This window comes from Xyrauchen texanus, chromosome 12 (genome assembly GCF_025860055.1).
Source record: "Xyrauchen texanus isolate HMW12.3.18 chromosome 12, RBS_HiC_50CHRs, whole genome shotgun sequence".
In the NCBI taxonomy this organism is placed as follows: Eukaryota; Metazoa; Chordata; class Actinopteri; order Cypriniformes; family Catostomidae; genus Xyrauchen; species Xyrauchen texanus.
In genome coordinates, this window is record NC_068287.1 from 19640043 (window position 1) to 19658033 (window position 17991).

Sequence of the window (17991 nt, forward strand, 5' to 3'; positions counted from 1 at the left end):
TTACCAAGATTACTACGGTAACTTAAAGGAAGAACAGACAGAGGTACTCGACAAGTGCTCGAGTAGACAAAATTACCAAAATGCCCATCCCTAGTTTTCATTTTAGTGAACTAAACCTCAAACTTGATGTTGTCTAAAAATGGCACAAGACACGTCACAGCAGTCAAAGCAGAGGCATCTACTGTGTGTTTACACAGACAAACAATTTAGAAATAACACAGCTAAATGCAATAGTGCATCCTCTGGTAATGGGCTGTGGCTTTCAAATGCATCAAAACAAAATCAGATAAAAAATTAAAGACTTGATTGTTTTGCTCATTTTGTCACATTCATCTCAGGTTCCTTTAAACTGGAGAGAAAGATGTACTTTTTGGAGAAAAATCGGAGATGGAGCCGAGGTAACGAGACTACACTGCAGCCGTCTCTCATAAAAGAGCTTCAGTTTTACGAGCAGAAAGCCAAGGAAATGGCTGAGGTACAGGTCATTTCTTCAATTTATCTTATGTAATAACCTAAAGAAATAGCGTTGTGATGAATCAAGCTTTCAGGCTGCCAAACGTTCAATAATTGTGTGGTTCTTTTTTTTTGCCACTTATAGCATGAAGATTTCCTTTTGGCTTTGCAAGTGAATGAGGAGCAATATCAAAAGGTGGGTGTGAAGTGTTTGCGTACTTTAGACGCTTCTGGAATGACATGTCAAACCACATCATATGAATCAAACTGTACTCTTAGCTACAGTTCTGTGTGCCTCAACAACAGCTTTGAGTATAAGAGTTATGTTTTCAGCTGTTTGAATCAGTGACCACCTGTTTTAATAATCTTTTTTAAAACATTTAGTTCTGGTCCACTAATTCGATTGGACAAGTGACTTTTCAAGAGTGTGGACATTTCTTTTAACAGCTCTGAAATGTTTAAATGTTTGTATCTCTCAGATTTTCTGTTATTGCTTGCTGCATAAAATTCCAATTATGTGGTTTGTAACATTAACTAAACTATTTTCATTGGTGAAAAAAACAATTGGCTCTTTATGTCCGAAATGGTGTTTACTCAATATTAACGTCTTGTTTATAACTTACTAACTGTTGTATGTGATGATCACAGCCATGTAGTTGGATTAGCTGCATTTAAAGACATAAAATAGCATAACTAATAATAATAACCTTAATTGTTTGCATTATTTGCATCAATGTATTCAGTTTCTTACCAACTTCATTAGAAAAGAATTGTCTACATTGGTCTCTTTTATTTCATTGCCATTGCTATTATTTTATGAAAGCATTAAATAATTCAAAGCTGTGGCTTGTGTGTATTATCTAATATGTTTTAAAAATTAAATGGTTGACTGGTATCTCAGACATGGTATTTTTTTTATTGATTTGGAAGCTGAACATTGTGATTTCAGAGCATTAAATGATGACATGAAAATTACATTTTGGTCTTTTCTGTGCTCTCAGGATGGGCAGTTGATTTTGTGTGGATGCTGCTGTGGGGATTTTGCCTTTGAAGAGATGACCCAGTGTACAGACGGCCATCTCTTCTGCAAGGAATGTCTGGTGAAATATGCCCAGGAGGCAGTGTTCGGCTCAGGACGGGTAAGCCAGTCCTAGAGGATGATTGTAGAATAATAGCTGCTGATAGTTAGCACTCAACTGCATCCTGTTCTACAGATGTGTGATATTTCATCATCCGTGACTTAAGTGCTGAGATTAGACTATTCAATCTCAGAGGTTACCTTTGTGTCTTTTGAACCATGTTTTGAAATCCCCTTGTATTTTGATTTAATTTCAGCCATGTGCTTTTTAGGTGCTTTCCAGTTTCTCTACTGTCTTCCTTTCATTTTTATCCTAAAATGAATTCAATTCCAAAAAAATGAAGTGTCAAGCAAAACAGAACTAATTTTAAGTTTTAAATGATAAAACAATAGATGCACTGTTAAGTGCTTACACAAGAAGTATTTGGACACCTGGTTCTGGCTAGAAATGAGTGAAAAATATTATTTGTGTTTGTTTGCAGTCAGAGTTGAGCTGTATGGACGGAAACTGTACGTGTTCCTTCCCTACCAGTGAACTGGAGAAGGTTTTACCTGAGAACATTCTGTGCAAATATTATGAACGACAGGCAGAGGAGGCCGTAGCAGCCACCTGTGCTGACGAACTGGTCAGGTGAGTAAAAGGCAATGGTTTACCCAAAAACAAATACTCTGTCATCATTTATTCACCTCATGTCATTCCAAAACCCATATGACTTTCTTTTTTTAATGGAACAAAAAATATTTATGCTTTTGTTTTCCATGTAATGAAATTGAATTGTAACTAAGTCGTCAATACGACTTGAGCGTGCTATATTCCATGTCCTCTGAAGCCATACGATATCTTTTTGTGAGAAACAAACCAAATTTTAGGTTTTTATTCACTAACAATCTTGACAGCCTATTTAATTTTTGGGGCCTGAGACTGTTTTAGGTACAAATATATTAATGAATTAAATTACTATTGGACTCAGGGAAAAAAATAAAAATGTGAATACATTTATGAAATGACCTCTTTAAGTGGCTCACCATCATAATTATAAAAAAAATGTTTTCCTTACTTTCTTTTCAAGGTGTCCATTTTGTAACTTTCCAGCACTTTTGGACAAAGAGATTTCTCTGTTCAGTTGCCCAAACCCTCGCTGCAGAAAGGTTGGTCTGTTTGTTGGATATACATAAGGGGGTGTGTGTGTGTGTGTGTGTGTGTGTGTGTGTGTGTGTGTGTGTGTGTGTGTGTGTGTGTGTGTGTGTGTGTGTGTGTGTGTGTGTGTGTGTGTGTGTGTGTGTGTGTGTGTGTGTGTGTGTGTGTGTGTGTGTGTGTGTGTGTGTCTGTTAATAATTCAATGACATCTGTTTTTGCAGTAGTCCCTTTATAAAAATACATTCGTGATCTGGCTCAATTCTCTCTTTGTCCACTTCTATATGTGTCTCGAAGCGGTCACTTTTAAGGCTGTCAAATTAAAATTAAAAATAAAAATTTTGTTCGAAATTAAGATAAAACTGCGCATTTGAATGCTAAAAGTGTGCATTTGAATTTTGCATGTGTGCCAAGTAATGTTGATTACCTCTGACTGATTGCATTCTTGCTCTAACAAAGGCTAGATGCAGCGCAATTAATACAGTTTAACAGAATGCAGGTGTGTTGAGTGTTTTTAAAGGTTGAATTTGAAAAACGCAGCACTCTTGAACAAGACTCTGAATAAACAAGGAAACGTGGTGTGATATTTCTTTAACTTGCTTTTCTTGCTTGGGAGCCGAACAAACAATTCACCTTGAGTCTTTTAATCCTGGTACTTTTCAGTATAACACACATACAGATGGCTTTTCAGCCCAACCGATCACAGACAAAGTCAAGTTCATGTGTCCTCTCCTGGACTCACTCTCTACAGATGTCGCTTGGCCACAACCCCATACCCCATCACCCATCACCCAACTCAGGCTGGGGCACCATCCGTCCGGTCACTTAGGACCCAACTCACACATTGAACCCATGCCTACTAAAATCAAAGGATATCAGTTGTCCAGCTGCTTTTGTATGTTGACTGTCTGGCATACTTGGAGGTCAGCCAGCTATCTCTCATTATGTCAGCAATTTGACCGATCATCTCCGCACGTATGTGGGATTCATGTAAACTCAGTTTTTGTGGTGGAGTCTGATAAGCGGCCCAAATTTGACGAAAGGTTCTTCTTCTTTCATAATGAAGTATGCGATGTTTATCTTTATTTTCAGCTGCTTCCTCTTCTCCTCCTCAGACTGCAGCACTTGCCTCCTCAAGGCTGCTGACACCGAGCTTGATGGTTTCTCTGCCGTGAGATGTTTCTCTACACAATCTCTTTTCAGATTAGCAATGGGCATTCCGGCTCTTTTCATAATTGGTGATAAAACAATTCGAATTAAATTATTAAATGTAATTACACTCTACCTTAACCACAATTTATTTAAAAATGCATTGATTTGTTAAGAAAAATAATACTATTAAACATTTGCATTTAAAGTATAACTTATTGTATATAAACAAAGTGCATATAAATCTAACCAATCAAAACGAATGCAGTCTGAACAGCATAGTAGACAGGGCCACCGCTGGCCAAATTGAGGCTCTACACGTGATATGAGCGTGAAGCGATTGTCTGTGTTCCGCAACTGCTTTTGGGTCCTTGAATAACGTATAGCGAACGAGTAAGGGCAGCCGGTGGACTTTCTGGTGCCATCCTAGGGTAAGATGGTGCCCCCCTAGGGAGTTGATGCCCTACGCAAACTGCATAGTATGCATGTAGGTAGCGGCAGTAGCCTACTGATAATAGAATAATGCACCATATCAAAGGAAAAATAAATAATTAGCAAAACTGCAGCATCCCACAAATTGAAATAAATGTAAAAAAGAAGGATGTTATTTCACGTGTGCATTTAAAGTATAACTTTTCAATGTATATAAACAAAGTGCATATAAATGTAACAATTCAAATACAATCTGAACAACATAAGTTGGCTCCGCCCGCCATCACGCATCTTTGGTTGACACTGCGTGTCTGATTGACAGGAACAACAGGTGAGGCTTTTAGTCTGAGCAGACAGTCAGAACTAATGTGTGCGCTTGAGCATTTAGGCCTATATTATTTTATTTATTTTTTTCGTTATTTTTAAATCTTTTAATTATTCATATCTTAATTTTTTTTATATTTGTATAAATAGATTCTGATATGCGAGCCGGCTCCCACGTTCATCTACAAGAGCCGACTCGTTCGCAAATGACCCATCACTATTTCAGATGCGGGTTTCCTGACACGAAGGACGAGATGCCCACCTGTTTCTGCCCTCTACAATATATGCAGGACATTGTTTTCGAACTCTAGCCATGGGAACATTTTGAGACAATTTGCATTGAATCTATATGTTCTCCCTCCACCGGCTACAGTGGACGTTGAAGTGACAGCTGTGGTCAGGGTATCTTTGCTCTCAGCATCCCTAACGTTAGCGTCTCCGGTAAACCTTGTGAAGAGACTTCATTAGTTGAACCTTGCGAATCCCCCTCGCCAAATTCCTCTTTCTCCTCATCTCTTCTTCGCTTAAAATAAAATGTGATGTCGCCTATACTGCTACTTTTTTCCATTGTTCACCTTTCTCTGACTGGATCGCGTCATCACAGAAAACTCCGCTTGTGGAATGTGGGTTTTGTAATTTTTAAACAAATATCTTAAAGGGGGGGGTTACGTTTGTAATCTGTATTCGCACACTGTGCTCGTAAATCATTTTTCCAGTTCGCACATATCTATTTTTAGGGGCAAATTAGAGTGAATTACACGCACTGTAGAGCCCTGGGTTTCACCTTCCCATTATCCAAGTGGAAGCGCAGATACCGTAATTCCACCCGCCCAATTGCGCATTTCTTTGGGTTTGCCGGGAGTCCCGACTGTCTCAACGACCTCAGGACAGCCTCAGATGCCGCAGGTGCCACTGCAAATCATTACTGAAAATTATGATGTAATCTAGATTGTCAGCAGCGTAAGCAGCGTGCGGTCTGAGGATTCTGTCCATGAACTGCTGAAACTTAGCCGGGGCCCCAAACAAACAGAACAGAAGCATCTTAGTTTGGTGTTATCCAAACAGTGTGTAAAATGCTGTGTTTTCACGGGAAATTGGAGTTGAGGGGATCTGCCAATATCCCTTCGTTAAATCCAGTGTCGAATAAAAGTGAGCCGCGCCTAACTGATTGAGCAGCTCATCAGTCCAAGGCATTGGGTACGCATCAAATTTAGACACCGCTTTAATTTTTTATAATCCACACTGAACCGGACCAAGTCGTTGCTCTCAGGAACCAAAACCACTGCGCTGGCCCAGTTACTGTGGGATTCTTTTATTACCCCCATATCCAGCATGGCCTTTAATTCTTTCTGAACCACTTCTATTTTTTTGCTCTGGTAATCGGTAGGGATGACTATGTTCCACTACCCCTGTGGTCATTTCAATATCGTACGACCGGGAAGAGGTGAGAACACGTCGGAAAATTCTCCTTACAACCTCCGTCACTTGGGACGGTGAGAGGTGGTCTCCACAAGTCCTGGAGGAACGTTGTCTCGTTTTGCTGTGTACTGTACTAACTGTATATGGTTGAAACGACAATAAAAACCACTTGACACTTGACTTGAAGTGACTGGGGTGACTCGATCGGTGGCTTTTATTTTCACCTCTGGTCCGAGCTCCTCCCTCTCCAGATCCACCGTCCTCAAAGTCATGGGGACTACCTCGCTCCACAGTTTTAGGAGGATGAGGTGGTAAATCTGATGTGCTCTGCCTCTTAATGTTGTTTCACCTCATAATTGATTTCCCCAACTCTCACCGTGTGACCTCAAAGGGTTCTTGCCACATGGTGAGTAATTTAGGGCTATTATACAGCCGGCTTAGATGTTCTTGAGCCTGTTGCAAATTCTCCTTTGTTATTTGCCCCCAGTGCATGGAGTTTTGCTCTCAGGTCAAGAACGCATTGAATTTTGTTTTTGCTGTTTGATGGTCCCTCCTCCCAATTTTCCTGTAGGACATAGAGCACGCTGGATGGTCAGCGCTTCGATTTATTCCCCAGTTATCCTTTCAGATTATATAATTTCTTTCAGAATCCCCACTCTCGCGAATGCCCGGTCAATAGAAGTGGCCATTAGATGGTTTAGTGTCTTTTCCTGCTCTGAGTGTCCTGACATTGGATTATAATGAGCCGTCTGGAATAACATTTATTTATCCTTAATGATTGAAAAATACGGATATGCAAGTGCAATGTCTGGCCGGAGGCGTTGACCATCAATAATTTTCACCTGGTCAAAGGCATGCCTAATGTCTCGCATCTTCTCCAGTGAGAAATCCACTGCATGGGATCCTCTATGGGCTGGGGAAGCCAAGACTTAAACATTCCTTATGTCCTCCTGACGTGGAGAAGACGTAGATGACACTGACACCGCCGCCTCACCCAGTGAACCATACACAGGACCCACCCACACATATTCCCCTTAATAAAGTAGTAAATGCCATCCAATTCGTACTCTAGATTAGCAGATGGGAGAGGCGGGGACTAACTGCAGCCTTAACACTATGCTTTTGCAACTTGATTTCGTTGCATTCTGTCCAATTAAATTTTAGCAAAAAAGCAAGATGGTGCCGGTGTGTGTGGCTGGCCGTCTACTTCCTGGTCTGTCTGTCTTTGTTTTGTTCATCTCACTCCTGGTCCAGGATGTTACTGCTCCGTTTGTTTATGAGCGTCTTATGCTCATTAACATCAGAAACACTGTGGATTTACTGGCTGAGAAAGGATGGGGAGGATCGTTTTCATACTTTACTCCAGATCTGTCTGTTGTGCCACTGCGTCGGCTCCCCTGCGCCCTTCCGCCAAAAAGCTTAGAAGACAACGTGGGAAATTAGGCGGGCTTTTTGTCAAACTTAAGGCCAAACTGTTGCTGCAGTCTAGGACAAATTTCGACCATCATGGTTTAAATGACGTGTGGGACGATCATCGATTCATTTACGTGCACTCTCTGGAGCCAGCATATGCATTGATTCAGCCGATCATTCCGGAAATCAGAAGCCATACCTCCGTAAAGGTGAGAGTATAAATCTCAAAAATCTTCGACCACTGTGTCGTGCATCACAGTCGGTAGGCGACTCTATATCAATCAAAATGGCACTGGTTAATGCAAGATCTCTTTGAAATTATCCTGAGAGATTTCTTCACATCAAAACTACTGGATGTTCTATTTGTGACTGAGACGTGGTTATCTACCGGTGACTTAAGTTCTTTTGCTGACCTTGTTCCCTTGGATTGTAAATTTGTTAATTTCCCTCAATATATTGGCAGGGGTGGAGGTCTAACAACTATTTTTAAAAACAGCTTCCACTTTCATCTTGTGGAGACTGATTTTTTTCAAAGTTTTGAACTGCAAGCCTTTCAGCTCGATTTAGCTGAGCCAGTGCTGTGTGGGCTGATATATTGACCACCCAAATTTAATAAAGATTTTTTTTCTGGATTTTCCTGTATGTTATGTAGATGTTTTTTCTGATCATAAACCAGTCATTTTTGGGGCTTTTTTTCCATACCAGGTTTCTAAATCTCACCCATGTGTACGACTATGTCGTAAGACAAATGCTAGTGTTAATAATGAGTTCGCTATGATTTTTGCAAACGATTGCAATGTTTCTGACTTTCTTCCTTTACCCTACTCGGACCCTGAGTTTTTATTTGGTTCTTTTAATTTTTTATGTATAACTATTTTAGATGAAGTTGCACCCTTGAAGGTGAGGCGTGTAAAAACTAAAGTAGCGCCTTGGATTAATGAAACTACATGCACATTTAGACAAATCTGCAGAAGAGCAGAGCGCTAATGGCGAAATGACAGGCTCCAAGTGTCCTATGATGTTTTAAGGGACTCTCTGCATACATATCAAGTCAAGTGGTTTTTATTGTTGTTCAACCATATACAGTTAGTACAGTACACAGTGAAACGTTCCTCCAGGACCATGGTGCTACATAAAACAACATAGGACAAACACAGAACCACATGAGACTACACAGACTAAATAACATACCTATATAAAGTGCACATGCAAACGTGTGCAAAAAGTACGGGACAGTACAATAAATTACTAAAAATGAACAGGACAATAGGCACAGTGAGAGACCAGTACACAGTAGTGCAAAAAGATTCTAAAAATGCCAAATGTAAACATACTATGAGATAGTGTTCTATGCTCATTGCAGTTATTGAGGTATAAAGTGACAATAATTAAAGTGCAACTCAGGACACGTGTGTGTGTGTGTGTGTGTGTGTCAGTCCAGACTCTGAGTATTGAGGAGTCTGATGGCTTGGGGGAAGAAGCTGTTACACAGTCTGGCCGTGAGGGCCCGAATGCTTCGGTACCTCTTGCCAGATGGTAGGAGGGTGAAGAGTTTGTGTGAGGGCTATGTGGGGTCGTCCACAATCCTGGTTGCTTTGATTGAAAACTTGTGAAGATTGAAAAAAATTTGGTCTCATATTCCTCCTGCTGTTAGTGATGTATCCTTTTCACCATGTTGTCCTGTGGTGTTTGACCACTTTGAGTTTCTTCATCTTTATAGTTTGGCAAAAATAGTTGACCAGTTGAGGCCATCAGACTCCCCACTTGATATTGTTTCATCTAAGCTAATCAAACATTTTGATACAGCATTTGATACAGTTGGGCCTAGTGTTTTGAATATAATAAATAGCAGTATTGTATCCGGGTCTGTGCCAGCCATTTTTAAACATGCTGTGGTCCAGCCTTTAATTAAAAACACTAACTTAAACCCAAATTAATTTACTTATTACAGACCTATTTCAAAATTGTCCTTTCTCTCAAAGATGTTGGAGAAAACAGTTCTCGGTCAGCTGCAGTCTTTTTTTTAATAAGAATTGACTTTTTTAAATATTTCAGTATGGATTTAGGGAACATCACAGTACAGAATCTGCACTTTTAAAGGTTCTCAATGATGTTCTATTAACTGTGGATTCTGGTAATGCTGCAGTTTTGATGATACTTGATTTAATTGCGACGTTTGACACCATAGATCACAACATTCTTATTGCACGGCTTGAGCTGTTGGTAGGGATGCGAGGTGCGGTTTTATATTGGTTTAAGTCCTACCGAACAAACAGAAGTTTTTCAGTTGCCATGGGTGAATTTACATCATCGTCTGCACCACTTACATGTGGGATTCCTCAAGGATCCATTTTGGGACCGATCCTGTTTTCGTTGTATATGCTTCCAATTAGCGTTATTTTTAAAAAAACACAAAGTATCGTTCCATTGTTATGCGGATGATACACAAATATATATGCCAGTAAAAAAGGAGGATAATTCATTAGGGCCTCTTCTAGCATGTCTGAATGACCTAAAAACTTGGTTGGCTTTCAATTTCATGCATTTAAAAAAATGCAAAACAGAGATTATTGTGTTCGCACCCCCTAACGTATCTGGGACCGCTGGTTTTGATTTAGGCCCTTTATCCATTTATGGAAAACACATGAAAAAAAATGTAGGGGTGATTATTGATGACTGCATTAATTTGACAAACAGATTAATGCAGTTGTACGATCAAGCTTTTTCCAATTAAGAACTTTGGCAAAAGTCAAGAAATTTTTGTCATTTTATGATTTGGAGCGAGTGATGCACGCATTTGTGTCATCACATTTGGACTACTGTAATTCATTATATGTAGAGATTAGTCAGTCAACATTGACACGATTGCAATTTGTTCAAAATGCTGCAACAAGATTGTTGACAGGTTCTCGAAAGTAGGACCACATCACTCCAATTTAGTTTTCTTTACATTGGTTGCCAATAGGTATAGGATTGATTTTAAGATTTTGCTGTTTGTTTTAAAATTTCTAAATGGTATGGCACCACCCTATCTCTCATATTTATTACAGATATACTTACTGTCAAGATCACTTAGGTCCTCTGACCAAAAACTATTGATTGTCCCGAGGTCTAGGGACATTAACACTAATATTAGTGTTTTGTGTATTTTTGTTCTTTGCATATGTTTTCAAATTGTACAGCACATTGGTCAACTACCCATTGTTTTTAATTGAGCTATATAAATAAACTACCTTACCTTACCTTTTATCCCTGAAATTGAATGATGACCATCACTAAAGGGTAATTTTGTATATCCCTGTGCACACACCATACCTTCACCTGCCGTCCTGTATCCAAAGACTAGGATTGAACCAAGCTTTGGTGAATGGATATTTGATTGCAACCTGAAACCACCAAGGCTTGGTATATACCCCCCTTAATACTCACAGGTATCCGGTATGCTCCTGCTTGATCTGGGGCGGCCTTTGATGCATCCGGACCAATGTCTCCATCGCGAGGCATAGGTCCTGGAAATGCCCAGGTTCCCTGCAACTCCAGCAGACCGGCCCAGACTTCACACCCACGGCAGTGGATTTACCAGCCTGTGGGGAGAGCAGAGAGGGTTAGGGAAAACTGGCGGGTTGAACGGCCCATGGGACCAGGGAACCAGTTTTGGGGTCAGAATTCCCCATTTCAAGAGGAGGGGAAGGAGAGGGGGAGGGAGGAGAGAGAGCGAGAGAGAGCAAAGATAAAGTGGACTCGCCAGACCCTAAACACACCGCCATATGGTCCTCAGCCAGCTGAAATGCCCATCCAGCGATGCCGGTCGGTGGCACTGGACACACTCGGCTGTCCCTTTCGGTAGTCGGATGAACTGCTCCAGTACCACCAGATTGAGTATCTCCTCGGCATCACAATCTTCAGCTAGTAGCCACCTTCGGGAGGTGTCGCGGAGCTGTCGAGCGAATGCGAATAGCCGAGCTTGCCGAGCGTCAGCTAACGGAAGTGTTAGTGTTCTTGCCCTGGGCTTCGGCCAACCCATTGCAGGAGGGCTTTCTTCAGATTTTCGTACACCAGGATGTTGGACACAGGTTGCTGGTGGGCTGCTAGTTGGACTTCCCTGGACAACAGCGGCATGAGGCGGCCGCCCACGTAGTGCTGGACCAGTTCCTTGCTCCCACCGTCCACTCAAAGAGCTCAAGTAACTCCTCTGGGTCGTCTTGAGGTTCCATCTTCATCAGCGTGATGTGCGGTACGGCCGTAGGTGGGTCCAGGGTCGTGGCGGAAGACCCCTCCTGGTGTACCCAGCTCTGTAGCACCTACCAGTCCTGTGCTTGAGCCTGGAAGAGTGCCTGGAACCACTGCTCCTGTTCCAGATGCATCAGCAGAGACTGATGTTGGGCTTGGTGGATGCTGGCGACGGTCTTGAATACTTGGGCCAGCGGTGATGACTACATAATGGTGTTTTCTTCCACCTAATTCCCGGGTTTCAGCATCACTGTTTCTAACTTGCTTTCTTGGAGGAAGTGGGAGCCGGACAAACAATTCACCGTGAGTCTTTTATTCCTGGTACTTTTCAGTATAGCACAGATACAGATGGCCTTTAAGGCCAACCGTTCACAGACACAGTCAAGTTCGTGTGTTGCACTCTCTCTCTCCTCCAGCGGTCTGGATTGCCCTTTTATCCCTCTCCAACTTTCACTGCAACACAAAAAAGCTGTTAGAGATAATTTCCCACTTACTGCTCTTCCTCTCCCGGTTTCGCTCTCTACTGATGTTGCTTGGCCATGCCCCATCACCACACATGGTGAAACGATTAAAGATGTTCGTCTAGCACATGTTTACAAAGTAAAACAAATGGCAAACTGGATGGTTGCACAAGCATTCAGTGTGAACACATACTCTTACGTGTTGCTCTCTTATCAGTGTTTCTCAGATTAATCTATGGGATTTATTTTAAAACTCTTTCCAAGTAAGGAGTTCAGTTTTGAAATGTGTTTCTTGAGATCCTGGTGTTCTGTTTCATCTTGTTGTGCTTCGTCTGTATGAACAGCCCCTACCTGGGCTCAGAGTCTGGGAATATTGCTACCTCTATCGGGGGTCTGGGTAGCTCAGTGGTAAAGATGCTGGCTACCACTCCTGGAGTTCGCTAGTTCGAATCCCAGGGCATGCTGAGTGACTCCAGCCAGGTCTCCTAAGCAACCAAATTGGCCCTTTTGCTAGGGAGGATAGAGTCACACGGGGTAACCACCTCGTGATCGACATAATGTGGCTTGCTCTCGGTGGGACGCGTGGTGAGTTGTGTGTGGATGCCGCGGTGGATGGCGCGAAGCCTCCACTTGCGCTATATCAGTAACACGTGCAACAAGCCACACGATGAGATGTGCGTCTTGACGGTCTCAGATGCAGCTTAGATTGTCCTCCGCCACCTGGATTGAGGCGAGCCACTACGCCATCACGAGGACTTAGAGCACCATGGGAATTGGGCATTCCAAATTGGAAAAAAAGGGGAAAAATAATAATAATAAAAAAATAGTGATCTGGGTGGGGGGGGGGGTATTCCTCCCTATTTCGCAGTAGCCGGTGCGCAAGAGTCATCAATGTTTACATCTTCTCCAATGTGGTAACCTTTTTTCAAAAGGTAAACGCCTTGAGTTTGTCTTATTTCTTAGTCTGTTGTGTATCTTAATGCTAAAGTCTTAATGCTAAAGTCTTAATGCAGAACTAACTGTTGGATATTTATATTTTTAAAAATTGTATGCACTTTAGTCTGCTGACTTTAAAATTGTAATTTAATTTGAATGATGAATTCTAAGTAAATATCAGGTAAAACATGTGATTTAGTTTCTCAGTCCTGTTGAAAGCCCTAGTCACTTGGTGGCACCATGGGAAAGGGTCAGCAAAATAATGTTTTCAGATTTTTAGTCTGTGGCACCATGATATACAGTGTTAGGGGATGTGAAACTAATGGTATTTTTTTTTTTTCATTGGCAGGGTTTAATCTGCTGGAATTTGTCAGGATAGGGCAAGAACAGAGAAAGGCATTCATCATGTCTGCTATACATATGCAGCACTTTGAATTCAAAACAGAGCTTAACAAGGGTTGAGGAGTTCACCGCAACCAGATGAATCAGTATTCCAGTATTCTCATGATGTTTGGTAAATGATAACGGGGAAATTGTGGATTATAACCTCAGGATGTGAATCACAAATGTTTGTGATAGGTGAGGTCTTGGAAATCAGGCTGAGTAGTCTATATCAGTTCATTCTCTCAATTACAGTGGAGTTCAAAAGTCCACATTGAAAATCTGGGATTCCAAATCTAATATATACCTGAAAATAAACAAAGTTTTAAGTGTAAAAAGAAAGAAAGGTTTTGATGTCAAATGAAAGCAAAATAATTTAGATTCTGCACTATTTCTAGGTCACTAATCAAAAAGCTAAATTTGTGAACATGTTAACTACTTTCTACAAAAACAATTTCTTGCTTCTATCAAGCTCAGATCATACTGAGTTAACATGGATCATCATGCTTTGCACAAACTTGCAGAGTCCATGCCAGCTCGAGTGCATGCTGTTATTAAAGCAAAAAGGGAGACATGCCAACAAATACTAAGAATTTCTGAAATTCATGTACATTTTTCCATTCACCTTTTCACTCACTGTTATTCTTGCAATAGTTGTAAAAAAGCTGCCTAAAATCTATGAAGCATTTTCACAAGTGGATGCAGACATTTGAACTCCACGGTATGGGCTGAATTTTTAGAAGAGTGTTGTGTCATGCCCAAATCATGGTGTTTTTCGTGTCTTTTCTTTTGTCTTATCAGTGGAGGGCATTGTTGTGTTATGCTGTAAGGAAAGTATCAGGCAGTGCCAGGAGTTAGGGAGTGGTCTGCCTGTGTGCGCTAGTGGATTACAGCTGACATGCAGACCTTGTCAAGGACTCTTAACTAAACGCTACTTTCTCAACAGTACTGAGAGGAATGCTAGAGATGCCTGCATTTTGTCAAGTCTTTATTTCCATTTATCTCTCTCCATCTCTCTTTGCCTCAGTCTCTCTATCACTTATCACAGTAAATACATGTGGAAGGGCTGTGGTCATGAGTTTCTTTCAAACTAAAGCTCAGGGAGTACAACATCGCTAGATATTGTCATTTAATGAAAAGTATGTTTTGAATTCCTGTCTTATAGTACACTTCATGTTAGGTTGAATCTTAAAGTGTCAGGGAAACCAGTTTCTTTTCGCAAGTAATGGCTTCTCAATGATGTTTTTGTTACTATGGCAGCCTAGTATCTTGTAAGCAATACTTTGTTTACAAGCAGACTGATTCAAATTTGTGCAACCTCAACTCTGGAAAGTTGCATAAAGCCAGCCAGTCAGACTGAAACCATTTTGTGCACTCTGCAGTATGCATCATAGGTCAGTAACCAGTCATTGGGCAATCCATGAGAGAGCATTCTGAAGCCAATACAGGGCCTACATGGTAATAATAGAGATATTACATACTGGTAATTTTAAATATGTAGTTACAGTATGGTAACACGTTATAAAATTGTGTCTTTATACCACAGGCCTTCTTGTTATTTACTGTTAGTGTTTGCATGTATTCATTTCCTAACTTAACTTTTAAGTTCATACTTTTAAAAATGTAAAAGTGGTTGTGGGCAATATTAGCCTAATATGGATGCACATATTCAGAAAATAGTACAATATATTTTAGTACAACAATAGTACAGTACTTATCATTTAATGTTTCCAATTTACTATAATTTTGGACACAATAACCCTAATCTCGCAGACTATTTAGGATAAACTAGTGTTGGCATGATTCCAAAATTTCTGAAATTTCACACGATATGCTAATATGGTAATGTGCTATTGATTTTTTTTTAACAAACTTTTATTCAGTACAACAGCACTCTTAGATATAATTTATTTAAGCAATATCACACGAGCAAGAGTGCGATATGGCCCTACATCAGCACTGATTCGGCTGCAGGCCGAGTGCCGTAGGTAATCACAGCAGTGCTGATTTAGGACCATATAGCACGATTGGAAATGTGATATTGCTTATATACAACAGTTCAATGAACAAAAAAAAGAAAAAATAGGGAAAAACTGAGTACGATCATAAAAACGCATTTGTGCATGGAACTACTTTATTATGTGGTGGATCAGAATCTGCTGTTGCTGGTTCAAAACAAATGATGCATCCAAGCATTCGTTAGTAATTCAAAAATGTAACTTCAGAAATAGTATCACGGCTTGTGCTGTTTCTAACAAGTTATTAGAGAGAGAGAGAGCAAGATTGTGTGATATCACCTGTTGCCACTCCCAAACAGAGAAGCTTTCAGGAGATCAGCTTTCTCAGTGGAAAAATAACTGTCCAAGCGGGGGTATTTCTCCCTATTTCGTGGTAGCCAGTGCTCAAGTGTCTTTCACTATAGAATCCGCAATGTCCTCTGCCATTTTGAACAATGCGTTTTCTCCAATGTGGAATCTCCAGTAAGAGGTAAGCGCCTTGAGTTGTGTAATTATTCAGTCTGTTGTGTCAGCTGTGATGAGCCATAATGCTGAAGTTGCTCATTTAAAGCTATTTTTTTAACTGTAGTAGTAATACGAACGATCATTTAGCACTGTTGTATGTAAACAATGACTGACGTATTCACTTCATGTCACCAACTGTTCATATTACACGCAAAAATTATCTTTTGCCACCACCTGCTGGCTAAGATATGTAATGTAAAAATGTAAGAGACACTCATACAGTAACTCTGAACACATATGCACTTCTCTTACACTTTAGGAACTTCCATTGTACAATCAGATTCGAGGACCGGAACTAACTGTTCCGGCAAAGAACCAGAACGTTTGAAAACACTAGAGCTTTGTTCACACTGCAGGAAAGGAGTGACTGTTCAAACTGCAAGTTAGATGTGGCCAGATCAGATTTATTTCTGTTCAGACTACAGTCGCTTTTGCATCCACATTAGTTGTGATGGTAATGCAAAATTGCATATATTCACCATGCAAGATATTTTAGCGATGGATGTTTTACCATTTGATTATGCTTTTCATAAGGGCAGTATCCAAATATGAATTTTCTTCACATACAACGGCTTTAAAATGGGGCGGCATATGCTGTGTTTGTTGCTGCTAGTGTTTTTGCTGCCCATTTTAGTGGGGACGTCCTGTATTTTGGCCGAAATTATGTCGTCTCATATTGGTGCATTTTATCTTGGGGTCCTGTATTTATAGCATAGAGCCAAACATCCCATTTTGAAGGCATTATGTCCTGTATTAAATCATAAAAAGGTCAGATGGTTAGACGAGGACCTGCGTCCTGTGATGAAACGCTTATCAAGCGCCCTGTATTTGTGCAACATTCAATACTTTATCGCGTTGTGGTTCCTTGTGTATTACTGCACCGTAGCGCATTTCTTTGGGTTAATTAAGCCAATGTCTGTATTATTATAAGAGATTTGCAGTGCTTTGTGTGCCCTGTAACATATAAATGACATATGGGGGTGTTTATTCAGAAGTGATGATCTCTTTACCCTGTTTACATTCCACTGATTTCTAGGGCTGAAATGTGTAATAAAAGAGGCTGAACTCACTTTTTAAGTTATTTTAATTGAAAATTCTGTTTGTAACTATCCTACTGCATGGCCATCATTATTGTATTAAATTCGATGTGCCCTGTGAAGGCATTCATTATGCCGTTTGGAGCACAGTATGTTTTATCATCGCAAAACCCGATATTTAACAGCCATCACACACACAAAAAAAAACCTCATGAAATCCAATCTGACCGTTCAGACTGAGACTTAACTGCATTAAAATTTTAATCTGATTCCAAACCACCTACGAATGTGTTTGGATGAAATATCTCATTTAATGTGTTTTTGTCCTGTTCAGACTACAAAAACCTAAATGGATTTGAGTAACAAAATCCAAAAAAATCGGATTTTTTTTCTGCCTGTGTGAATATAGCCTAGGATAAATGGTATAGAAACTGGGTTGCAAACCTTATTAGGAATACAAAAAATAAAAAATTCTTATCTATTATTAGATTAGTAGCCTAAGAAAATCTGCTAGCATTATCTTTATAAAGGGATTGATCATGGTAGGCTTTCTCTTTAAGACACTTTATTTGTGTGTTTTATGTTTTATAACAATTGTCCTTTAGGTGGTGATGTTGCTCTATAATGCCAGTTAAGTTTCTTACTCTGCCACATCTGCTGCTGATTACACGCCTACACCCACCTCACACTTCTGCAGCAGCTCACAGCAGGGCGGGAGAGGGAAGGCGGGGAAGGTGCTCAAAGGCCACATTTTTGGCTTTCCTCTGTGCACTGCTGATTGATTAAGTGTGCCATCAGGCAGGGCCTCCATTTTCCCGCTCCTATTTCTCTTCCCCCTGGCCAAGTCACAGTACAGGATGGGGGAAATTGAGAACAGCAGTATAGTATGTTTTCATAATGTGACCCACTTTCACTTCTTCTTTCTTGTCCTTTTTCTGGTTCTCAACATGGCATTCTTATCAAGATGGAGAACTGGGCTCTTGTGCAGCACACTGCTTGACTTGGCTGGCATTATTAGGAC

The 17991-nt window shown here is 40.5% G+C and overlaps 1 protein-coding gene across 2 annotated transcripts in view; it reads left to right on the forward strand.

Moving 5' to 3' along the window:
- The window catches only part of LOC127652697 (E3 ubiquitin-protein ligase RNF216-like), a 57938-nt gene that overhangs the window by 11113 nt on the left and 28834 nt on the right, over positions 1-17991 (forward strand). For both annotated transcript variants that reach the window (XM_052139008.1, XM_052139007.1), the window contains exons 9-13: positions 339-475; positions 599-649; positions 1455-1592; positions 2014-2162; positions 2602-2680. In XM_052139008.1, the coding sequence (XP_051994968.1) occupies positions 339-475; positions 599-649; positions 1455-1592; positions 2014-2162; positions 2602-2680 (554 nt within the window). The remainder of the gene's footprint in view (positions 1-338; positions 476-598; positions 650-1454; positions 1593-2013; positions 2163-2601; positions 2681-17991) is intronic.